At 36.8% G+C, this 27190-nt stretch overlaps 1 protein-coding gene across 26 annotated transcripts in view; it reads right to left on the bottom strand.

Moving 5' to 3' along the window:
- PPP1R9A (protein phosphatase 1 regulatory subunit 9A) overlaps nucleotides 1-27190 on the bottom strand; it is a 313914-nt gene that overhangs the window by 20661 nt on the left and 266063 nt on the right. For 9 of the 26 annotated variants that reach the window (XM_070617521.1, XM_070617539.1, XM_070617526.1 and 6 more), the window contains 4 exons: nucleotides 14147-14304; nucleotides 13351-13651; nucleotides 1354-1441; nucleotides 1172-1255 (listed from right to left, as the gene is read on the bottom strand). In XM_070617521.1, the coding sequence (XP_070473622.1) occupies nucleotides 1172-1255; nucleotides 1354-1441; nucleotides 13351-13651; nucleotides 14147-14304 (631 nt within the window). The remainder of the gene's footprint in view (nucleotides 1-1171; nucleotides 1256-1353; nucleotides 1442-13350; nucleotides 13652-14146; nucleotides 14305-27190) is intronic. The other 17 variants (XM_070617540.1, XM_070617549.1, XM_070617541.1 and 14 more) reach the window with 3 other exon arrangements.

The following is a 27190-nucleotide window of genomic DNA, read 5'->3' as shown; positions in this document are numbered from 1 at the left end:
TTACAGTTGTTTATTCTTACTTAGCACTTTGTATGTTTCTTCCTTATTCTATGCTATTGAGATGAATCCCAAATTTCATGAAGAAATATAAATGTCATTAGATGCACAAGAGGTGACATGGAGTGTTGGAAAGACATCTAGACAGGAAGCACAAGCCCCAGCTAACTGCCATTAATTGCCTGTTGCATAACCCTGGGCTAATCAGTTAAATTCTATGAAGGTAAAGTTCTTTATCAATCAAGTATGGTACTATTATCTGCCCTCTCAATCTAACTGTAAAGATCAAATGAGATGATAAATAGAAAACTTCCTTGTAACTTTCAAATGATAACGACGAGCAAATTTTTACCTTATTATTATTTTTGAATACCTCCTATGTGCCAGGTACCATTTTAAATGTTTTACGTGAAAACTCATTTAATCCTTATACTGATGTTATGAGATAGGTCCTGTTATTATTCTCATTTCACATATGAGAAAACAGAGGCTAAATAACTTGTCCGTGATTGTAAGGGGTGTAACTGGGAGAGCTCTGATTCAAACCTAGGCAGTCAGACTTCAGAGCTCTATGCTTTACTGTCTCCCTATACAAACCTAAGTTTAAAATTATGTAATCTCACAATAAAATTGGGGAAACTTGACAACACGCTGTACAAACCTCACTTCTCCATAGGAAAGTCCTTACTGAACAGTAAGCATTGTTGACAGGGCCTGCAAAAGTCAATCAGACAGCTGAGTCCGACAAGAGACGGTGTCATTCTTACATGCATGTGGACAGAACAGTCTTGAAAGCCAACAAGGTACTTAAATGCAAAATTCCCCTTTCGGACTGAACAAAAAGAGAAGACACTAGTACTGTGGGTAGCCAGACAAAAAACCTGAAATATGTCTAACAGATGTATCACACAGATATGTTTACGCTGTATTTAGATAAACATTTATTGAAACTGTTCATGTGACCGTAATTCTGTAATTAAGCCAATGGCTATACCCAAGGCCAGGTGTAGGCTATAACTGGAGTAAGACAAATACAGACTGTACAATTTTTCTCTCATCTCACCTCTAGGTTTATCACTTCAGCTCAAAGATACTGACCATTGATTTTGGTTAACAATGGGAGGTGGCCAGAAAGTTTAGATACAGAGATAAATCTGGGTTCTGAATCGCCCACCTGTACCTGCTACCTGGAGAAAACCTATTGGCTTCTTTTTCTTTCCATTTCTTTCCCTTGTTGGAATTCCTTCGCAAAGGTGCCCTATAATGACAGCACACAGTCAGAAAGGGGAAGGCGACATTTTCTCCTTTAATCCTTCTTTTACAGATGGCTTGCTTTTTATATCACGAAGTGCTTACCCCAGATCCACAAACTTCCGCTTAATTTTTCCTCCTTGCATCACCAATGAACTGGATGCCCTTAGTGATGTGGGAGCTTTGGCACCATCTAGGACATACACATATGTGAAAAAGACCGATTATTATCATTTTTTGAAAGCCATGAGTCAAAAGTCAGTGCATCTCTGAATGCAGGGGGTTTGCCTCAATTCCTAACTGTAAAAGAAAATAATGAGTGCTTTCTTTTTTAAGATACAGAAAACATAGCAATACTGAGGAACACTCAATTAAGCCAGAAGAGGTCCTGTTGGACAAAGGCCTAATAGTTATCACAAAGAGTTTTAGCTTCAAATACCTTGGAATGAACAAAATAAGCAAGAATAAACACTATCAAATCATCTTTTACATTCAAAGTAGGGACCAACATGACTTTCCTTTTGTTCCTTCTCTGGCTCCAGCTCTTTGCTTCAAATGCCTGGGCTCTGTTCTCCATGTCTTTGTTGCCTTTGGTTTTAGTGCCTTCTGACAGGAGCCCAGCCCACTTCCCCCTTATCTCCCAAGTCCAGTGTAACACCACCCCTGAGAGTCTAGGAGATTTAGGGAGAAAGTGACGGTTACAACTTCCCCTTCTGGTCTCTCTTGCTAATGGCCTTTGACCAGTCCTGGGACAGAGAAGGGCAGAACATGGGGGAGACTCCTCAAACAGTAGCTCAGCTTTAAAACATTTATATCTTTGAAAGCTCTCTCTTCGAAGTTAGGCTGGGGCACAACTTAGCTGGCCTCTCAGGATGTGGAAGATGCTAAAATCTCCTTAGTGTTTGGAGCTGAATGATCTTTGCCTCTTTGAGTGATGCTGGCACTCTAAAGGGCAGCAGCTGCTGGGGGATGGGGACACACAATGCCAAAAACCAATCAGAGGAGAAGCTTTGTGGGCGGAGTTCAATGTCCAATGTAGGAACTGGATTCCACGGGTGGCACTTATTCCCCCTGGACAAGTCTCTACCTGGAGCTATTTAGCAAAGGATGCTGTTCGGTGTTATGTTTCAGCATATCCAGTTACTTGAGATGATTAACAAAGGGTGGTTTAAATTTGATGCATATGTGTGTGTGAAACTACTCCTTCCTAATTGTTTGTTGGTCTCTGTATGTCTTTATCTTTTTTTTTTTTTTGAGGAAGATTAGCCCTGAGCTAACATCTGCCACCAATCCTCCTCATTCTGCTGAGGAAGACTGGCCCCGAGCTAGCATCTGTGCCCATCTTCCTCTATTTCATACGTGGGACATCTGCCACAGCATGGCTTGATGAGTGGAAAAGAGGTCTGTGCCGGGGATGCAAACTGGTGAACCCCGGGCCACCAAAGTATAGCGCGCAAACTTAACTGCTGTGCCACTGGGCTGGCCCCGTATGTCCCTATCTTTTTAAAATTAAAAAAAAATATTCCAGCAACTTTCTGGCATGAAGTGTATAGAGAATAGTCCTCTTAAGAAAGTGTTCAATTAACCTCGAACATAAGCGGGTTAATTTTGTGTATAATTTTGTTTATATCAGGAGAAATTTCCAAACACACATACTTAGAAAACACGAAGTGCACACGCACTTCTCATTTAGGAGTCTATGTTCAAAGTTCTAAAGGAGCACAGAATATTGGCGAACATTCTAAGGATTTTTAGCAATGAGTTTTTCATAATTTTAGTGATACTCAGATTACAATAACCAATTCCTTTAAGTGTACATAATGAAATACGAGAGTCAGAAATATGTCCATGTCAAAATCTACTTCTAGCCTCAGATATTTATTATGGATATTTGCATCATTACTCTTTGGGTAACTGAATTGCCACAGATGCGTCACATACACATTAAAAAGATCCACAGACATGGCACAAATGCCTTCTGAGGGGATTTCACTAATGGACATTAGAAAAAACCAGATTTTCAATTTTTTTTTTTTTTGAGGAAGATTAACCCTGAGCTAACTACTGCCAATCCTCCTCTTTTTGCTGAGGAAGACTGGCCCTGAGCTAACAGCCATGCCCATCTTCCTCTACTTTATGCGTGGGAAGCCTAACACAGCATGGCTTTTGCCAGGCGGTGCCATGTCCGCACCAGGGATCCGAACCAGCCAACTCCGGGCCGCTGAGAAGCAGAACGTGCAAACTTAACCGCTGCACCACTGGGCCTGCCCCCTCAGTTTTCTTAATAGAAGCCAAAGAAAAGAAAGTGCCATATTCTTCCAGACCAATCCTAAAGCAACTCTTAATGGTTAGGACTGTGCAAAGTTAAAAAGGAGACTACCTAATTATTTTCTGAATTAGAGTTCACTGAGAGGTGTTTTAATGAGTGGCAAGAGGACCAGATGAGACAATGGACATGGAAACATTCCGTAATCTATTAGTGTTACAGTGATTTGGACATCTTGGGACTAAAAGCCTGATTCGGCCCATGACAGACCCTGCTGCTAGGCAACCTCACACCATTATCTCATACTTTTACCAAAGTGTGTTCCAAGGAACGCTTAAATGAATGCTTTCAAAAGGCCGAAGAGGGAAGACTAAGTAATAATGCACTTCCCCACTTTAAATCAATCAAATACATCTTTAAGCACATCAAAACTTCCAGTGTGCATAAAAAGCAATATTAGGTTGGTAAGATTTCAGCAAAAGAAAAAAAGTGTCATTTTTGTTGGTTTGTTTAGTTATTTAACTTTATGTAAAATTTCCACTAGGCGTTTTGAAATCTCTCCGGTACTACTGTCACAAGCAAGTAGAAGTCTGAACCCTCAGGTTGGGTGCCTTAGCTTTAAGCTCTGGCGACCTGGTCTTCATTTTCAAAGGTAATAAATGGTCTCCTAATAGATACACGCTAAGGTCTTTTCTTGGACTGCATTCTCCTTAAGCTCACTGCAATTAGACTCTTGACTACTTCTTCCTTTATTATGGGGACTCCCAAATCTGCCACCCAGCCCTGGCTTCTTTCCTGAGCTCATAACCTCCTCCGTTAAAAATGAGTTAGTTCTCTTTCTCCCATAATGTTTCTGATTTATTATTTTCAATTAATGACAAGAACATATTTTCTGACGTTAGAAACTCTGTGATCAGTTTTGACCTCCTCATTTTCTTCCCCTGTATCTAGTTGACTTATGTGTCAAGGGCTCTTGTACCATTTTTCCTGCCATTGTCTATGGTTCCTCCTTGGAGGGTGTCACCTCACAGTGTCTCCTAATTTGTCTTTCCCAAACCTAAGCTTTTCCTTTTCATTCCTCTATTCAAACATCTTGTGGTTTCCTAGTAATGTGGTAAGGTATCTAAGGTATTTACATTCTAGAACTATAGACTTAACCTACCTGTGCAGTTGTACATGCCACCACTCTAGCCTGCATAAACAAACTGCTTCAGGCAGGCTGGGACAGGCCCAGTCCTTTAAATTCACCTTCTGTGTGCCAGTGTCTGTTAATGCCATATCCCTGCCTTATACGCCTTCATCTGTCCTTTTTTTCCTCAAGGTCCTTCAATGGTTACTCTACTTGTATGGTCTTTATCAAGTCTTATTTATAAATCTCAGCTAGATGTAACCATGCTCCTCTGAGCAATGAAAAAATTTACTACTTCCAAATGTATAAAGACTTAATGCAAATCTATTAATAATAAGTGATTCCTGTAAAGATTTCGAAAAGCCAGGTTCTACCTGCCAGGATGTTAATTCAACAAATATTTTTTTAAGGCATGTTCTGAGTCAGGCAATGTGCTAATAGCAACATATAAACTTAGAATAACAATCTTTAGAATTCATGAGTAGAAAACTGATAGTGCTTAATTTTCTCTTCTTAACCTTGTCTGAACAAAGGCCCATTGCTTTGCAAGTCTAGAGACCAAAACTCTATTATTAGGCTACTCAAAGAACAGGTATGAGAAAAATATTTTCATGCATTTAACTGCCACATAACCTGTTTTATAAACCTCTAGAAATAATCTTCTACTTCCTCTAATTTTAACTGAAATGAAGCTAGATGTTTTATCATTTAGCCAGGTATAATGGGACTCTTTCTATCCCACTTTCCATTGAGGTCCCTCAAATATGACAACAAAATGATGACTTGCGAATGCGGTATTGACATGATTTAGCAGACACCCAGCTTCAATGAGGTGTTCAATAATACCAGAGTATTATCCTCAAGATTGCAATCAAATGCTGCTGGAATTTATTACCTTTGTAGTAACTTGACAGACTAAAAAGAATGCTGTATTACTTATTTTAAAAATCTAGATAAGTGACAACCAGCGACTAAGACATTTTCAGCCTTTATCTAGCAATGTCGAGTGGAAGTAAAGAGACGTCTAGACCAGGGCATCAGCAAGATATTTCTGTAAAGGGCCAAACAGTAAATATTTTAGGTTTGTGGACTATACAGTCTCTGTCACAAGTACTCAGTTCCACGGGTGGATCATGAAAGTAGATAGTATACAACTAAATGAGTGTGAATGTGATCCAACAAGACTTTATTGATAAAAACAGATGGGGGCCAGATATGGTTTGATGACCTACATTGCTCATCCGGAAAGACATACTTATTAATTCATCCAAGAAACTTACTAAGATCAATTATATGCTATGCTCTTTGATGGGGACCAAGAATACAAAGATGAATAAGATAAATGAGAAAACTAAGGCTCACACTTGACAACTAGATCACTTATTATCAGGTACAAAGTGACAGAAGCAGAAGTAATAGCGTGAAAATTTCTGTGGGATCACAGAGAAGAAAATAATTCACTTTGCCTGGGAATGGGGAGGGTGCACTAGGGGTCTACTAAAGGAGGTGATATTTAAGCTGGACTTTGAAGAAGGACACAATTTTCCTGAAGTGGAATGCTGGTAAGAATGTAAACACGGGGGCTGGCCCAGTGGCGCAGTGGTTAAGTTCGCATGTTCCACTTCTCGGCGGCCCAGGGTTCTCGGGTTCAGATCCCAGGTGCGGACATGGGACCACTTGGCAAAAGCCATGCTGTGGTAGGTGTCCCACGTATAAAATAGAGGAAGATGGGCACGATGTTAGCTCAGGGCCAGTCTTCCTCAGCAAAAAGAGGAAGATTGGCAGTAGATAGCTCAGGGCTAACCTTCCTCAAAAAAAAAAAAAGGGGCCAGACCCGTGGCTTAGTGGTTAAGTTTGCGCATTCTGCTGCCCGTGGCCCAAGGTTTTGCTGGTTTGGATCCTGGGCGCGGACATGGCACCACTCATCAGTCCACGCTGAGGCAGCGTCCCACGTCGCACAACAAGAAGGACCCACAACTAAAATATACAACTACGTACTGGGGGGATTTGGGGAGAAAAAGCAGAAAGAAAAAAAAAAAAGATTGGCAACAGTTATTAACTCAGGTGCCAATCTTTAAAAAAAAAAAAAAAGAATGTAAACATGAAGTCTCGCTACACTCCATTCTAGTGCCCTTATTGATGAGCCACTGAGTTGTAAGAACCACACACCAACACAAACACACAGAGGGAAATCAGGTTAACCGTACCTAACCTCCGTTGAGTCTAGGTCTGAATAGCAGATGAGTCTCATACAACAGGGAACTCAAGGCTTCACAGAATGTTATTCTCCAAAGTGGATTTTGAGGACAACGAAGCTAGATCTCACTCTGTTGATCTATATTGTATCAGGCCCTGCAACGTCATAACAATGGAGGCACAGAATTTCCCTAAGGTTTTAATGATACTGAGGCCCATTTCTTGGGAACTGGGTAGGGAGGGTCCTTGAGGGACAGTGACACCTGCAGTAATGGTGGTACTTCAGTGAAACAGGCAATTCATCAGTCAGCTGGATCTAATAAGCATATTAAACATACACATCCAGTCAACTTTACCCTAATTTTACACTCACTGAGCAACCTTCTGATTTATGAACCTTCCAACTGGAAGAGAGAGAACAGGACAAATGAATGATGTTCGTCATCTTAGCTGTACCTCCCAAAGTAAATCAGAAAATTAGTATTCTGGTTTAGAAATCAGTGTTTTATAAGTTCAAATAGTAAAATATCAGTCACTCTGAACTTGATTAAATCTGAATGTATTACTGAGTTTCTGGACTTGAACTGAGGACTAGAACATGACCCTCAAAGCACTGACTGATAATTGGCTGGGGTCTGAGAGTCAGTTGCCTGCCAGGTCTTTGAACATCTTTCAAGGTACAAGACAACCTGAGAGTGGAAGGAGCAAGAAAGTACAGGGCTTTCCCCGTTGTTGACGGTGGTGGGGTAACTGGGGGTGTCGGAGACAAGGTCTGTCACAAAACAAACAAGCAAGCAATAAATTAGAGAGAGAGAGGAGGCAGCAGACAGACTCTAGTCTGGAAACTCCTCGAGGGAAAAGATGGAGTCTTGTTAATCACTGCACTCAACCTCGAGCACAATGCCTGACACAGAGGAGATGCCCAAAGTATTTGTTAAATGAACACATGAATGAAAAGATTAATGTCAATGAACATGGAAGGCAAGGAAAACTCTTCAAGGCTGGAAAGTTTCATCAAGGGAAGGAAAGAACATACGGCACTGCTTTCATCCAGTCATAGTTAGCACCTAACAACGGTTCTCATACTAGTAACTGACTATTTATAAAGTTAATACTTTATAAAAGGTCACTTAACTGCTTCTGCCCTGTGATCCAGAAGCATGACCAGCCTAGGAAAATCAAAAAATGGGAAAGCCCAAGTACTTGGTCTCTGAAGAAGAAACTTCCCATCTCCTATCCTGTTTACTACAGCTCAGAGTTTCATCCCGAAGAAGAGACCGCAGGAGACAAGGAAGGCAGTGGGGGAAAGGATGGGATTGTCACGTTTCACGGCTCCATTACTGCCAGGGGGCTTGGAAACACAGCTCACATGCATGCACTACTTTTCCAATCTGAGAGGAAACATCTGCTTACTTCAAAGAATCATACATAAATTAGAAGTAAAAGGCAGAGAGAAATAATCTAGACAAGATTTCGCCACTTTTAAAAACTGGTGGGTCAGATTTCATGTGTGAGTGACCCACTCCCTGACTATAAGGTAATTTCTTTCAGACACCTAGTTATGTCTGATAGATTCAAACAGGGGACCACAAAGTATCAACCTACAGCTCCAAAACACATGCTTCTGCTTTTTTGCCTTCCTACGGGCCAATGTGGATCTATACATATTTTTCTGAAGAGATGATAGAGGGCTTGCCACAAGTATATTTCTATAAAAGTACTATTATAAGCCATCATTTAGGTTAATTAACGAGAGTTTCTGAAGCCTTTAATTCTTTTGAAAGTAGGGCAAAACCACTGTACAAGTCCTTTACCAACTTGACAACTACTTTTCATGAATTAGTAGGCTTGACATATTCTTTTGCCTCCACTGGCATTTTTTACTCTGTAAGTACTTCATTTTTACCTCAAAAGTTCTAGAAGAGCTGTGCTTAGGACTAGTCTATGGAAGATAATTCTAGCAAGCGACAGGCTCAGGAAAGGAAACCAAGAGGAAAATAGCAGGAATAAAAGCTATGATGTTTACCAAGAGTTACAAAACAGATTGGGCCCCCACAATTAAACACGATTTCTACGCTCACAATGTATTTGTAGAAAGATTACAATTTTTGATCTGGTAGAGATACATAAGTACGGACTTTTCAAAAATGTAGTGATGTACAATCACACCTGCAATGTATGAGTGTGTCCCACACCACTGCTGGCAGTGGTTGTTGGAATTCTTTAAAAGTTTTGGCAATCTGACAGGTACTTAATTTAAATGATCATTTCTCTGATCTTTAGTGAGGTTGGTCATCTTTTTCATATCTTATAAGTAACGCGAATTTTCTCTTCAATGAATTGATGGTTTATTTCCTTAGCCTTTTTTTGACTTTTTAAAAATTCTCTGAAGCTACTTGTATATTAGAGATAAAGTCTATCAATTAACTTCGAATATGGGGGCCCTTTATTATCTTTATTGTCTACTGAAAACAAGAATATTTCTAAAACAGTTGTAAAGTATAAAGAAAAAACAATAAAACAAACACCCATTTCATTTATCACCCCCATTCCCACTGTAGTTTATACTTACGAAGTTCCCAGTGTGTCCTTTCCCATTTCAGTTGTCTGACACTGTCCAAGCGATTGACTTTGTCATTCCCATTCATAACCTCAACATTTTGTTTGTATCTCTAAATAATCTGCTAGTTTTAACACTATAAATAGAATCATATGCAATTTGCTTTATCCTCTCAATGTCTTGTTTCAGAGATTCACCCCTGTTATGTTTCAATGCAGTTTATTCATTTTCCCTGCCACATAGATTCATTATATGAATACACTACAATTCATTTATCTATTCTGTTGGTGATTATTCCACTAATTACCAGTTTTTAGTTTTTTCCAGGTTTTGCTACTAGACAACAGGGCTGCTATGAATACTCTTGTACAGGATTCTTAGTAGACAAGTGCAGGATCATAAATATATGAAGACTCGCTGGGTCACAGGGTATGCACACTTTCAACTTTACTGGGTAAAGCCGAATGGTTCCCAAAGAACTTCTACCAATTTACACTTCCACCAGCAGACTATTCAATTTCTGGTTCTTTCGCATATTTGCAAACATTTGGTAACATCAGATTTCAATTTTCTTGGCTATCTGGTAGGTATAAAATGGTATCTCATCTGGCTTATTTTATATTTTCCTGATTACTAATGGCACTGAGCACCTTTTGATAAATATTTTGGCCTTTTGGTTTTCATTTTCTATGAAGAGTCTCTTCAGGACATTACATATTTTCCTTCTGTATTGTTTATCTTTTCTTAGTGATTTATAGGAGTTATTCACATAATCTAGATATGAATCCTTCATTAGTTACATGGGCAACAAATATCTTCTCCAATTTTGTGATATTCTTTGTTGTGTCTTTGAGGAAAAGAAGTTCCTAATTTTACTATTACTTGATGTTATCAAGTTTTTCTTTTATGGTTTGTTTTTTGCATCTTGTTTAAGAAATCCTTCTGCATCCTAGAGTCACAAAAATATTCTCTACAGTCTTTTAAAAGTTTTATAGTTTTGCATTTCCAAGTTAAGTCCTGAATCCACCTTGAATGGGTTTTTTTGCAAGGTATGAGATGACAGGGAGGTCTAACATAATTTTTTAAAAATATGGACAAACCAATTTTCTCAGAACAATTATTAAAAATTCTATTGTTTCTCCATTGAGCTACCTATGCAGCTGTCGTAAGTTCAAAAATATACACGAACTATATATGTGAGTGTGTGTATATAAAAATTGCTTCTACGCTCTTTATTCTGCTCCTTAGTCTATTTAAATACCTCTGTACAAAAAATATACAGAATTAATTCTGTGGCTTTTTAATAATCGCAGGTATCAGCAAGCCAAGATCTTCACCTCATTTTTTCACGAGTCTCAGGTATTCTTGGCCTTTTCCTCTTTCTTATGTATTTTAGAATCAGCTTACCAAGTTCCACAAAATGTCAGTTGTATTGACTCTCTAGATCAGTATGGACAGAAGTGACATTTCTTTCTGCCACTCAATTTTTCAAAAAAGACAAAAGATTTTTACAGTGAACAAACATCTATCCACCACCTAGATCCTACAATTTCCATTTTATTACATTTGCTTTATCATATAGCCATCCCTCTGTTCATCCATTACTCCATTTTTAAATACATCTCAAAGTAAGTTGCAGACATTTCACCCTTACACACATCAAGGTACTGATTTTTATATATTTATTTTATATCTGGCCACTTAATCTTCTAGATGAGCATTCATATAATCCTCAAATAGAAATACTTTTGTCTTTTCCAAATTTATACTGATTATTTAATGCTATCTTTCTGCAATTAGAAAATTCTCAAAAACAGACTTAAAAATAGTGATGATAGTTGGCACTCATGTCTTATTCCTAATTTTTGTGCAAATGGTCTAAGATTCACTATTTATTGGTTGATCTCTGGTAAATAACCAGTCAGAGTTAGAAAATATTTTTCTAAGCCCTTCTTCACTTAAGTTTTTACTGGAAATGTCTGAAGAATTACATTAAATGTCTTTCAACTTGGTAAAATTACAACACTTTACCTTTCCTTTTTGATGATTTATATTGTTATATTTTCTAATGCTAGACAATTCTTACATTTCCAGCATCAACACTACCTGATTATGGAATATAACTAATTTCTACTCCTGGATTTCATTCACTAGCATAATTAAAATTAATCCACATGCATAAGATTTCCATCTTCTATACAATCTTTACTAGTTTTTAAGACTAGCTACATAAAATAAATGAGAAATACCTGGAATAAGTAGCATAAAATAGATCCTATCTATCTTTTTATAGGTTACGCAGAATTCAGTTATAAAACCAGCTGGGCCTGGTGCCTTTCTAAATGGAAGCTATAAAAATATATTTCATATTTCTGTGATTATTGGTTTATCCAGTTTTTCTCCTTCTTGGACCAATATGAGTACTTTATATTTTGGTAGGAAATTCTCTATTTCTTGTAGATTTTCAAATCTGCTGTAGAGTTTGTATACTATCTTTAAAAAAAAATTATTTTCATCTCTATATCTCCTCTCTCATTTCTAATGCTGTGTTTTTGGTTTTTCTGTTTCTCTATTTTTTTCTTAATCTGTCCTTCCAAGAGGCTATTCACTTTTACCTAGAATAATTTACACATTTTTACTATATTTTTTTGGTGAGCAGGAGTTAATAGGTTTTTCATTTCAACAAAAATTAAACAGTTTATATCTTTTTTCTCTCCATTCTATTCTCTGTTTTTTGGTTGTTCTTTTTCTACTATTTTGAATATTTATTTTATTTTGTGTATTTATTTTTAATAACAAAAGCATCTAAACCTATACATTTTCCTCTGGGTACAATATACTCTGACTACCAATTCAACTTTTGGAAATGTGTTCTAGGAGTGTCGGCATACAAGAATGGAAAGCACCAGCATGCTCAGTATATCTTTTTTTACAGTAGTACGCAAACAAGCAAATAAACAACAAAATCCCCCAGGACACAGTCTAAGTGTCCATCAATATGATAAAGGTTGCTCTGGTTACACTATAGGCTCACTATACGAGATTATCTTGTCATTTAAACTTGTGCATTTTGCCCTGGAGGGATGTCCATAAGATATTATGTGTAAAACAAAATTGCAGAGCAGTGTGATTTGTATGAATTCATTTTTGTAAAAAAAAGTATACAAAAGACTAACACACCAAAAAGTATTTTTGTTTTTACACATACACACACATATGCATATAGATATATTTATGTGTATCTCATATGTGAAAGAGAATATAACCAAATCTACTTGGTTACTTTAAAGGAACACATCAGATGTGACAGGAACAGAATGAAGCAATTCTTTATACATCTCTGTATCATTTAACTTGTTTAAACAGGAATTTATTACCTCTATAAATTAAAATATACAAAGACAAGTCTATTGATATTGCTATGAAATTCTGGTGTTAATTCTAGGAGCCAATTTTAAAATTTAATTGGCTAATCCCTTACATTATCATAGTTTTCTATCACATTCTCCACAATATAAATCATTACTGTGAAAATATCTTCTAAATAAAAACCAGCTAACAGGTTAAAACCTATATCACTTTCATCTTCATACTTATATATATATATAAATTTTCTAGATGACTATGTGACCGTTTACTGAAACTCTGGGCTGCTCTTCAGCAAACTCTCTAGGAGGTCTCCTGAAGAATCTCCTTCAATAGCAAACTTGTAGAGAGCTGAAGAAGTACAAATACTAACCAGGTAGGAAAAGATGAAAAAAATAAAATAAAATAAATGGGAAGGGGTGTTTTCTTATCCCATAATACAAAAGGAAAGCAATATTAATTATTAGCTGTGAGAAGACAAAAGATTTATGATTATGAGAAAAAAAGTCATTTTTATATAGTACAAATGAGGTGTTAGTGAAGTCAGACAAAGCAAAAGTAAAACAACAAAAAATTTAACAATACCTTTTTCTTGTAATATTTTCTTGGTGGTAGCTTGATGGTGGCAAGGAGATTCTTTCATATTATGATCAGATTTTGAAGGAGAGGAGAGTGAAGTGTCTCCCCAAACAGAGGAGAAAGGCTCCCTTTCTGGGTGCAGTGGTCCTTCTTGAAATTCAGCGATGTGGTCAGATGAGAAGGGCACACTGCCAGCCACTGAAGTGAGGGATGGAGCACCAGAATCTGATTCTGGAGAAGAACTTCTCAAACCCTTGGGCAGAAGTGATTTGCTAATATGCATGTGGTTATAGAAACTGTTTGAAGGCTGTTGGTATAAGAGATTATAAAGGAGGTTATGCCACTGAGCATCAGTTCCATGTAATATTCACTCTGAAATCAAACCAACCTTTTTTTAGTGAATCACCATGAAAACCAAGCTTTGTTAGTTTACAGATGAGATTGCATAATTCACAATTCACCATATTACCTTGTAGCTAACACAGATGCCTAAGACATATAGAAACCATTACTTGTACCTTCATTATTTTCCACTAGGTAAAACCAACAGCTGAGTATCAAAAGCACCATCACAAAATATGACAATATGGCTAACACTCTTGGTTAGTTCACTGAATGAGTAGAGAAAGAATTTGAATTATAACAATATATCGAGTTGAGTACAAATTCAGGAGACAAAGAAGTGAACTATTTCACCTGTTTCCAACTAGAACATAGAATCTGGTTGCCAAGAAATCATTATCTTCAATAAGCTCTAGAAACAAGGATACAGACCAACAGCGCAAGTCAGAAAACAGCTCACCTTTCGTTCTAGACTGTCTTCCCCGTCGGTTGAACTGACACTATCATAGAGTCTTGTCCTGGAGGGCCTCTGGCGTCTGTTCTTCACAGAGAGCTGGGCTCGGGTTTTCAGTGCTTTTGAATCCAGGCGCTCCGTCTCTGGGACTGCTTCATTCAAGTCTAAGAAAAGAATACGGCAAAACAATCAGTGAGAGAAACTTCTGGAGTACTGACAAAGAGACTGCCGACATTGTTAACAAAATCTCAAGGTTATCAGTAACCCCAGGCACGAAATAGGTGACAACCATGACAGACTGTCTGATATCCCACAGGTAACAAAGAAATCGGTGAGATTTAGGAGAAATGTACAAAGCCTAAGGGAAGAAACCAACACTAAAGACAACCAAGGCAACAAGAAAAATCTAACATCCAAACGGCCTCAAACTTTCCACAACATAATTATAAAAAGCACAGATCTGTATTTATTTATGTGTATGCATGCTGGAGTGCTTGATGAACAAAGATACAAGGATAAGGTGTATCAAAGTCACAAGATCTCAGAAACCAAGGACAGAAATCTAAACAAGTCAGGTTGCCAGGTCAAGGGTAGGCAATAGAAGGTAACCTTCAGCGCAAATATTCTAGAGCAAAATTTACCAATGGGCTGTAAGAACTGTACCATTTTGGTCTTAACATATTTTTTCCACTAAAAACAGAGCTTCTGATCATCTAGTTTGTTCCTCTTTGAACTCTCTACGAAGACCAGTGAAGAATTTGCCTCAACAGCAAATTTAAGATAGCTAGGGAAATAAAACAACATCAGGCTATCCCAATAAAGAAACAGTTAACAACCACAAGCACTTAATTTACTAGTATTAGGGATGGGGTAGTATAAACATTTCCTTTTCTTTTATTAACTTCTAAGTTCATATTCCAAGTTATTTGTATGTGCCTCTGTATGTCTCATTTCTTTTTTCTGGATACCTTCTCTCCCCACCAGAAACTACAGTGATTTTCCAGAGTATAAATAAAATATATAAATCTTTCAATAAAAAGACTCAAAGAGAAAAAAAGAAGAAAAAAGAGAATAAAGTAGAATACAAAGAAAATGAACTGGTATAGGCTAAAGGGAGAGTCCTGTGTGGCCCTCTTTAGTCTGCCTCTCTCCACCTTTAATCTTGCTCCCAGAGCCTAAACGAGGATTCAGGAGGTACCATTCTAAAGGGGAAGAGGAGAAGTTACCCAGGAATATACCCAGGCATTGGCTGAGGAAAAGTGTCCCCTGGTTGAATTTATTTGGAATGTTACTACTCCTTACATTTGATATATAGTCACTCCTTAGATATAACATAATTTCATCATTAATCCTATTTTATCTTTTCAGAGTGACAGTCATTAAATGAAGTCATAATGTTCAAGGAATTAATAATTAAGTGCTCCTGGATTTAAATGATTAAAAATAAGGCAAATAAGTGAGTTGCAGAAAATTAATATGTACTGATGGTAATATACTAAAATAATTTCTTACAGTAGCATTACCCCAGGAAATTCCTTTTCACAGTATTATTATGAAGCTGTGCTCTAAGTATATTATATTATAAAACCAAAACAAGAAAGCACCTCAGGTTGTACCTCTGTTACCTATGGAACTTAGCACTTGGCATATGGCTCTAACAAATAAAATTAAGCATATTTTTTCCTAGGAGAAAATCCATTTCCTGTATTTGAAAGAAAAGCGAATATTCAGAAGTCAGACCATTCAGGTATATATAAAAGACAGCTGAATATTTTCTAATTGGTAGTCTCTTTATTTTTCACATGTCAATGGAAAAAAAAATAATTTCCGTGATCACTTTAACTTCCTCCTTCTAACAAAATCTAAACTTGCAGCTGCCTATTAAGAGTTCATTAGTTGTGATAATTGGGAGAGAACCAACCTTACTAGCACGTGTTTATATATAAAACGTGGAAACACCACATAGATGAAAGCAGTAACATAATTAGATATACCGTCATCCATGCACGTCTTACAGCTCACCTATCTCGTGTTTGGAGTGTATGTTCTATAACCCAAAGCACCGTCACATACACCCTCTCATGTGTTCCTCACAACAGCCCAAGAGACAGAGCAGCCAAGTATGTATTTTTCTCTCCTGCAGCTCAGAGAACTGAGTAACTTGCCCTCATCTACACAGCTAGTTGATGAGTTAGCATGATTATTGTCGTTTTTTGACTCACAGGCTATTAGCCTGTGCACTCCAAGTTAGCTTGTGTTGAACAAGTTACCAGGATAAGATTTTAACACCATTAGAGTTCCATGTTTCTGCTTGTAAAATCACTTACGATGTGACTAGTCCAGGAAATTCACTTCTTCAACAGGCTAGGTATGAAATATTATCATTAATCTTACACATATATGTTAAGAGAGTAAAAAAAAAAAAGGAAGACGTTGAAAACTATAGAAAAAATTATTTCTCAGATGATTTCTTGTTTGGTTGGTTTAATAACAGCTTGATTACTTGGTGACAAAAAGACACAAGGAGGAAGCTCATTCTACTTTTGTAAACATGGCTCCTTTTGTAATAGAATCCCGGCCCTGGAGGACCAAGCATAGAACCAAAAGCCAGGATTGCAGTAGCCACTCCATCTCTAGGTACTTAACAAATAAAGTGAGGAAACATGAGACCTACTTAATAACAGGGTTTAGAGTGTATTCAGTAATTTGCCTGGTACTGGTGTCAGACAACCCCCAAATGGCAATCTGGTATATTCGCTTTAATATAGGCTAGCACTGACTAGGTGCAAACTGCTGGAGCGCACACATGGAACTACATCTATTAAAGTTGAAGCTAGCCAGAGTCTGAAAAGCAGTGCCTTAAATCCACTATCCAACTGGCCCACAATACATTGCATCCAATTAACAATTTTTGAGGGTCTGAAAACAAAGATCTCAGGGTCACTTTATAGTAGTGACTCATGAATTTCAAATCAATAATTTATTTTCCATCCTGAGTGAAAGAATTTTAAAGTAAGGAACGAGAAAAATGGAATGGAGCTGAGAACTTTCACTTCAACAGCTCTTATACCGGAAGGAAGTTGGAAGGCATGCTGTCTAGAAGAGGCAACTACTAAAGATACCACAGTAACAGTCCCCTTAGGAGCATTAGAGGAGATGTGTGAAATAGAAGGACAATATGTACAGGACTTACGCTGCTGGGTAACTAGAGAGGCGATCTGTTTGACTACTGAAGCTATCATTTTCTATAATGTCATATAAGAATCAGAATATTAAAATTCCAGAGAACATTAGAGATTCTAGCCCAGCCTTCTTTTTCAGATAGGAAAGACAAGGCTCAAAGAAGGTTACTAACTTGTCTTCAGCTATATCACACGGCTAATCTGTGGACGAGACTGGAGAGAGCTCAGTCCTCAGAAGCCCGCCCTCTTTCTAGAAGGTCACTCTCAAGTCTGAAAGGAAACTTCACAAGTAATCTTCTGTCTTCTTTGAATCCTCCTTTTAGTTTTACTTTATGTTCCAAACAAATGTACATGTCAAGGGCTAACTTTGTAAATTCCAAGAAGTATACAGCACCGGAAGAATAAAAAGAAACTGAGGGATTTTATTTGGCTTTATATTTAACCAAGGAATAAAATTCTTATATAAAAAAATTAGCTGTCAGTTTTGTGGATGGCGACGTGGCAGGAGAAATCCAACTGGCTCAACATTTCTAAGTTATGTGCTACTAAATGTCAGGGCTGAGGTGGCCATGCTCCCTCACCATCATTCATTGTCTACAGAGATCTTTATCAATAGCATAACACTGCTTTTATAAACCCAAGAACCTGTGTTCTTTCTCTACCCCTTGTCTTCAGAGTGTCTTGTTCTGTTGTCCATAGAATCAGAGGAAAATTTTTTTCCTCTCCCCTTTCTTCTCTATTCTTTGTTTCAGATCCTCCAGTCTCTGACTCAAATGCAGCTACAAATACAAAAGAAGAGGAGACTCAAGTGGATCAATAAATATAGACGGACAAATACAGAAAAGATAAGAAGTAGCTAATGATAGAGTGGTTTTGAGTGGGTGGGACTCCGCCTCAACATACCTGCATTTTAAGACCAGTTTCAATATTGCTTCAAATCGGATCCTTTAACAGGATTTAATGAATTCGATTACGACTTTAGCAGCTGTTATGAAAAGTGTTCTGTGAAATTAGGGCGTTCTATATGGTCTATTACAGAGACCAGTTCCCTACAGTAATGCTGTGAGTCATTCAGTTTTTTCACTCGATTGACGTTATTTTTGACGTAAATAGAATGCTGCCCACAGATCAGGTATAGGTGGCAAGAGACGCAGAGGAATGGAGCAGCGTAACAATGGGGTCTGCTCCGATTCTAATGTGCTTTATTCTCCTCAAAAACAGTCATACCTCATATCATCCCACTGCCTGGCTTGTGCTATCAACTGAAATGCTGAGCATAATGAAGCACTCGGTGGCACTTTTAAACTTAAACCGTATCTGCATATCATTCACAGTCACTTTAAGTATATAAAAGACGGGCCACGGGGCTTTGGGTTATACTGCGTTCAGGGGTAGGTTTACACATCTCGAGAGGCGCTGTAAAATAGCTACCAAGAGAGTAGACTTGGAGTTAGTCTTCCTTGAATCAAATCCAGAACAGTGGCTCTGTTACTAAATTGGGCAATTTACCTAACCTCTCTGTCCCTCAGAATCCAGGGCATGATAACAGAACAACATAATCAAAACTGCATTGTTGGGGCCGGCTCCGTGGCCGAGTGGTTAAGTTCGCGCACTCTGCTGCAGTGGCCCAGGGTTTGGATCCTGGGTGCGGACATGGCACCCCTCGTCAGGCCACGTTGAGGTGGTGTCCCACATCCCACAACTGGAAGGACCTGCAACTAGGATGCACAGCTGTGTACGGGGCGGGGTTGGGGAGATAAAGCAGAAAAACAAAAAAAAGATTGGCAACAGTTGTTAGCCCAGGTGCCAATCTAAAAAGAAAGAAATTGTATTCTTATGAGAACTAAATGCAATAATAGATATCCAAGTGCTTAGAAGAGTGACTAGCACATAAAAAGCACTCAATATATGTCTTTACTGACATGCAAAGGTCAGCAAGATATTCTTAAGTAACTAAAGCAAACTGCAGAAAATATGTATATTCATTTTAAATATTTCAAAAACAGCAACATAAATATATTTTCTAACAGTAAATATATGCATATAATTAGAAAAAGAACTGGAACGATACATTTCACATCGACAATGGTAGCTGCCTCCAAAGAAGGTACTAGATTTGGAGATGGTGGTCAACAGGTACTTTAGTCTTATTTGTAATGTTAAATCTTTTTGTATTATGTATTTCTTTTGCATTTATATATTACTTATGTAGTTAAAATTAGTAAAAAAAAAAGTATTCAGCACATTTTCTTTTGCAGACGTCTTAATTTCATTCTAATCTGATAGCACTGGGATCTTAGGACTCAGTATTCCCAGAAGTTGATCTCAGCCCAGGACACTGTCCAAATCCATGTGACGTCCACCTGCCCCAAGCAGAAGCTGCTCTTTCATTACATCCTTGGAGACTGTCGCCTGCCCTGCTACTTTACTAACTGCCAGATGACTTGGCCTAAATAAGGCCCTATGACTTAGCTTCCAGTTACTATTTTGTTTTGGTTTTGAATCAGATATGGTAATTTAAGATGAAGTTACACAACTTCCTCTCATCTTATGATAGCACTTTGGTTAGGAACCCAACCATGAGCAACTCTCACTCTAAACTCTATTAATAATTGGTTTCTTTATAGCCATCTAAAAGCTGATAAATTTTATACTCCAAGTAGTATTTATGAAGTTTTAGGAAGCTGATTTCTTACCATGTCAGAACAAGTAAGAGATTATCGCTGTTTCCTAATCTTTTAGTTAGGTCTCAGTTTATTGTTGCATGAACTATACATTTCATTTGCTAATCTTTGAAAAATATTAAGAAATTCCTTTTTTACCTCTCTATCTATAAGTGCAGTCTCAAAACTATCTGTATGGCCTTTGAATCACATGTGGTTATTTGTTTAGCGTAGCACTTCTCCAGTGCAGTCTGACATCCAACTTAGCCTTCTTCAGCTTATGGTCAACCTACACTCCTGTTCTCAGAGGGCAACGAGGTCCAAATTCTGTTGACCATATGTCAGAAATGACTCTTTAGTAATGCACTAGATCACCTTAGAGGTAGTGGCTGTGAGTCAGAAAAAAATGATGTGAGATATCCCAAATTCCATCAAATATCATTTGTAACACTTGTAAGAGTTGCTGATTCTGAGAATATGAAAGGATATAGAATTTAGGGGAAGGTATTTAGCTATCTTATGACTCCTTCAATGTCAGACATCTTTAAAATCTTTAAAATCTGATAGAGAAGATAACTGCATAATCTAAAATTCAAAGAATTATAAAATCTAAGCAATGGACAAACTGGTGGGAACTTCTGTGAGTAGAACTATGAGGTCAGGTGCATACGCTGGGTCTAGGAAGGTGGGATATGTGCATGTCCTCTTCTTGACATTATATTGTCTTTGACATGACCACAATAAATAAGCTTCCGTGTTGTCATTCAGGGTTTCTTACAAGAACCGAATCACTTTTCTCAGTCGAAAATCTCTGAATATTCGTAATCTCAAGCATGCCAAGTAGGGAACCCCCCAAATTATATATTGTGCTATAATAGCTTCCTTGATTATACAGGAAGAATTCAAATCCTATGCCTTTGGTAGAAAATCACCTCAATTACTGAGATGACAGGTGTTGGCTTCAGTAACGGGAAAGTATCTTTCAACTGTGGAGAAGACTTAGTTATGTACAACATGAGAAGGTTTTCAAAAACAAAGTTCACAATACTTGTAAGTGTAATGTAGTAGACGCATAAGAATTTCTTAAGTACTTGCAAAGACTGTCAGTCACTAATAATAGTACCTAAAAAGGAAATCGAACATAAATCTCTATAAATGCAATTTTAAATGTTTATAGGTGTTTAATTAGCTAAATTTGTAAATAGGAACTAAATATTATTCAAAGATCCCTTGACAGTGATGCAAACCAAATTTAAAACCTTAGGTTAAGTTTGCACATTCCGCTTCGGCGGCCCAGGGTTTGCCGGTTCAGATCCTGGGTGTGGACATGGTACTACTTGGCAAGCCATGCTGTGGTAGGTGTCCCACATATAATGTGGAGGAAGATGGGCATGGATGTTAGCTCAGGGTCAGTCTTCCTCAGCAAAAAGAGGAGGACTGGCAGCAGATGTTAGCTCAGGGCTAATCTTCCTCAAAAACAAAACAAAAACAAAAACTTAAAGAAGTAGGTTTTTGATAATGTAACTTGAACAAATCAAGCATTAATTTTAAAACCAAAATAAATATCCAAATGACTTTTCTGGTGCTCATAAACCCTTCAGTGTCATCAAAAAATTCACAAGCAACAGAGTTTTCAGTGTACCCACATTCTAATGTTTCTAAAGTCTCCTCTAAGTGGAATTCCCTATAGGTCACAGACATAATTACCGTACAGTATTGAAGTAGAACATTACTTCCTGTCCAGAGGAATTCACTCATAACCTAACGTTAATGTCCTGCATTAACAAAAAAAAGCCCTAAGGATCTTGATACCAGAACTGCAGAAACAATATGGTTGGCACATTGTTCAGAACCATAAACACAAAGAATTTTCTGGTCTTAATTCCAGAAATAGCTGTTCATTGTTGAGTTTTACTTTTATAGATGCTGTGACCCCATGATGGATCGTGTTTCCCTCTTGGCTGGTAGATATTTTACGTGAAATCTGTGGCCCACTCTGAAAACTACACAGGAGCTCAAAGCATGCACTTCACATACAAACCACTCGTGCAGCATCTTCTCCTTCCTACTTTATATCCCTCCGTCCTGATTTCTCAGCCTGTTCTTTTAGTCAATTTTACCTTTGCCTAACTATATGGTATCTCCCAATGTATATAATTAGAATTCCATGGTGAACCAGAGCATATTTATAAAATGTAAGAAACCCCTCAGAATACAACTATCTTGTGAAGTTTCCTTGAAAAGAAGCTATATCTCACATTTGGGTTAAAATTGTCTTTTACTTCTAGAAGATCATAATCTACCTTATAGCACGATTGCATGCAAATAAAATTTAAAAGCCAAAATAAAATATAAAGTAGCCCATTTTTCCTAGAAGGGACAGAGAACTACTAAGCTTAAGCTCCTTCTGACAAAATAACTTGTTTTCTATCAAGACAACTTTAGATACCTTCTAGCACTAACGCATACCTCAGTATGACTGAAGCGTCTGGTGACTTCTGTGAATTTATGAAGATGCAGTGAGAAATATGAACCAAGGGGAGTTGCTATTTTGCAACTGAATACCTCCTTCTGAATGTCTTATTGATTTGGCAACAAAAGTCTTAATGGCTTAAACATAGACAGATGCAAACTTGCAGAGACAGGCAATTTAGGTGCAACCTTTTTGAGTAAGAGGACAAATTTTGGCTTTAATGATATGCCAGGAAACAATCAATAAGTATTGATTTCTCGTTGATTAGGCATGTTCATTAAAATTTTCCATAGTGATTTACTGGGCATGTTCACCCTTTAATTAGTGCAATTCAATAATATTTCATGTTTAAAGTTATTTATTGGAGATTAAAAGTTATTGAAATAATTTGTTCAGGAAAAATAAAAATTGTGAAAGTTTACCAAGAAACTATATCTATATGCATGATAACAAAAGCTTGAAGGGGCAGGCCCAGTGGCACAGCAGTTAAGTTTGCACATTGGCTTCAGCGGCCCGGGGTTCACCGGTTCAGATCCTGGGTGTGGACCTACGCACCGCTCATCAAACCATGCCACATATAAGGTAGAGGAAGATGGGCATAGACGTTAGCTCAGGGCCAGTCTGCCTCAGCAAAAAGAGGAGGATTGGTGGCAGATCTTAGCTTAGGGCTAATCTTCCTCAAAAAAAAAAAAAAAAAGCAAGCAAGCTTGAATCTACTCCAGAATTCTCCCCCGCCCCAATTTAGAACTAAACAACATGACAGCATGGAATAATTACCTCATTGCTCTGTATCTAATGCTCTTGTATAAGACACTCCTGATAATGTAGTGCAAGCATTCACTTTCCTTTTTAATGACTTTCCATTTAATGAATTCTGGTTTCTAATGCTAAATGTGAATGCTTAATGTACTCTCAAGACTGTATCAGGAAATAAATCAGATGCGGTGGTAGGCGTCTTGCCTGGCCTCAGATCCACAGGTATCTGAAAAGATCCACTGCCGTTGAGGGCTCAGGAAAAGGCAAAAAGGACAAAGACAACACACGGTTACAGCCTCAGCAGAAAACAATTTCTTATAGGAGTCCAGTGACCTCAGGAACCTCCTTATCGATGTAAATGTCTGCTTCGTGCTGGCTTTTTTTGTTTTCCCTTACTAAATCTTTAATATTTTAAGCCCCAAAAAACCTTTTGTGGTTTTTCTCATTCTTATCTTTCAATTATGCAACTTAAAAAATTTCTATTTTAAAATATTTCATTTATACAAAAACACATACCATATATGTAAGTCATACAGAAAAAGAAGGGGAAAAAAAAGATACCATGTACCTACCACCAAACCTAAAAAACAAAATTAGTACTTTCCCGGTCATCTCTATGCCCTTGGAGCCTCTGGTTTTTCTCCTAGTTATTCCATAAAAGTATCCCTAAAGAATATATAGATTAATTTTGCTTGCTTTTTAATTTTACATACATGTTAATTAACTGTACATAATATTCTGCCAATCTTTTCATTATGTTGAAAGGTATGGCCAGGATTACTTCACTTTTTACTGCAGCTGTTATGAAGAATGCTGCTGTACATTTTTTAACACGTCTTTTGGTACATATTGGCAAGAGTTTCTAGAGAGCATATATACACGTAGAAGTCAACTTATTGGGCCACTGAATTTGCTCATCTTCCATTTTACTGGATAATACCAAATTGTTTTAAGAAAGTAGTTGTATGACTTTTCCCTTTTGTTCCTACATGCTGGCTACTACATATTACAGTGAAACTTCATCTTTGCCAGTCATTTTATTACCAATGAGGCTGAACATTTATTTATGTTCACCAACCTGTGGGTTTCCTCTTTTTTGAACTGACTACTACGTGTTTTGTTCATTTTTCTATTACGTCAGTTGTGTCTTCCCATGATTGGTGTAAGTTCTTAGTAAATTCTGGACTTTTTTCCTTACTTATATGGGCTACAAATATCTTTTCTCAATTTCTGGCTCCTCTTCCCATGTTCTTTACAATGTCTCAATGATTAGTATTTCTTAATATTACTGTGGTAAAATTTATCAAACTTTTAACGATTTGGAATTTTTGTGTCTTAAGAAATCATACACACGTTCTCCTACATTTTCTTCTGAAGGATTTAAATATTGCCTTTCATATTTAAATTTTTAATCCACTTGGAATCTATTTCATGAATGATATGAGGTCTGATCCAGTTTCACTTTTTTCCATATAAGTGGCCAATTTTCCCAGCACCATTTGTTAGTCCATTCTTTCACCACCAACCTGTAGTGTGCTTTCCATATTATTCTCAAATTGACATGAATGGGTCAGTCTGTTTCCAGACTCTACTCTGTTGCACTGCTCTACTAGTAAATTGCTGAGACTACACCCACTGTCTCAGTCACTATTACCTTATAATAAGTCTTGGCATCTCAAAGAACAAATTCCCTCACCTTGTTCTTCTCAGGAGTACCTTGACTATTCTGGGCCACGTTGTTCTTCCATACAGAAACAACATATCAAGTTCTAAAAAAATAAAACCCCTGTTCAAATTCTGATCAAAATTGTGTAGAATATTATATAGATTAATTTGGCATAATGCATTCTAACAATATTGAGGCTTCCTACTACTTCTAAATATATATATATATATATATATATATATATATATATATATATATATATATAGGTTTTCTTGAATGTCTTTCCATGGGTCTTGAGCTTCTTTTATTAAATTTACACTGGGCTACCTTATATTTTTTTGTTGCTATTATAAAATGGTAGCTTGTACAAAAATTATATTTTCTGTTCGTTAGAATTGATTGATGTCCAATGATTCTTAGAGCCATCCACCCTGCTAAGTAAGCTCTTATTAATTCTAGTGATCAGTAGACTCTTGAGTTTTTATGTATTCAATTCTATTATCAATGAATAATGATAATTTTGCTTCTTTCTTTTCATTTCTTGTATCTTTTATCTCTTTTACTTGCCTAGTATTGCTAGGACCTTCAGGACAATACTGAAAAGAAATGGTAATAGCACATTTAGTGGTGAAATGTTAAAAAGTCTTCTTAATTTTAAAGGAAATTCTTGATTTTAACATTTCACTGCTTAGTATGTTTGATAGAGACTTTTTTAGCCTCATACATCAGGTTAAGAAAGTTCCTTTGTACCTCTAGTTTAAAAAACTCTTTGTCATGAATAAGTGTTCAACTTTATTAAATGTTTGTCTTTATCTAACAAGATAATTATATACATTTTTCCTCTAGTTTATGTGTGAATTATATGAATTTTCTAACGTTAAACCAACTTTGTGTTCCTCGCATGGACATGAGTTGGTCATGATATGTTATATATATGGAAATATAAATAAATACGTATATATTTAAAGTACATTTCTGGATTCAGCATTTGTCTTTGTGAACAAGTAGATTACTTTTTTTAGTGAAGAGAATCCTGGCCAGCCAATGGGTGTGTACTCTGCTCACCTTAGAGAGGAGGAAGAACTTTATTCCAGAATACAACGGTGTTAGCATAAATTTCATTAAAATGTATTATTAACCCCATCTCCAGCTTGTTTGTTAAATATACAGATCTATACTCCATTAGTTACACTGAAAACCACATTCAAGACAACTGCCAGGGAGTATAATCTCTAACTTATTGCCACTCAATATTTATTAAAAGCTAATTTAAGAACTATAACACTTGTAATGTATAAAAGGAACTTAATAAAACAAAACCCCAACTCCTTTAAGATTTTTATCAACTCTTTACTCAGTAATGCAGATCACACTTCAACTACAGAAGATATTTTTTATACTTAATTGCAATACGGACTTATTCCCAAACAAAACAACAGTCATGACTTCACATGGAACCAATAAACGGATTGCTTTTAATAAAATGAAGAGTGGCAATAAAGTTGTCTATTCAATTTCAAATATTGGTTATAAGATAATCTTTCACGTTCAGAAATTCTTTCTGTAATTATTCAAGAAAATGTTTTAAATCATACTAATAAACTTGTTTGGAGAATAAAAAAAAACCCACAAAAGTTGAATGGGGGACATCTTAAGAATATTCAGTCCATCCTCGCCTATAAATATTCTAAATTATATCTGTAGGTAGCCACAAAAAGAAGAAAAGTTAATATAGGGAAAAAGAAATAAGGAAAATATCCTTACTTGATTAATCCATAAGAAGGCAAGAAAGCAGATAAAAAGACCAAAGAAAGATGCTTTTTGTTAGATTAGAAACAAATAGTAAGATGTTAGATTTAAACTCAACATGGCATAAAATAAATTAAGTACCAACTTTCTAAATGCATCTTAAAACTAAAGACTGAAAAAATTAAAATAATAAGATGGAGAGGCTGATAATAAATAATAAATAACTATATGCTGCTTACAAAAGACACAAAATTTGCAGTAAAAGAATGGAAAAAGATATACCATACAAACACTAACCAAAAGAAAGCTGATATAGCTTTTCAAATATCGAACAAAGTATATAATACGATGAACTACTAGAAATAAAGAGGGACATTTCCTAATGATCAAAGGTCAACCTACCAAGAAGATACGGCAATTCTAAATTGTAATAACCCATTAACGTCACCTCAAACACATAAAGCAAAAACTGACACAACCAAAAGAAGAAAAAGATAAATCCACAATTACACTGTGAGGTTATTTTTTTGAACACATCTCTCCCAGTAACACATTCGAGAA

This window comes from Equus przewalskii, chromosome 4, assembly GCF_037783145.1.
Source record: "Equus przewalskii isolate Varuska chromosome 4, EquPr2, whole genome shotgun sequence".
NCBI lineage: Eukaryota > Metazoa > Chordata > Mammalia > Perissodactyla > Equidae > Equus > Equus przewalskii.
The sequence above is the reverse complement of the archived record's forward strand: the minus strand, read 5'-3'. Positions and strand labels throughout refer to the sequence as shown.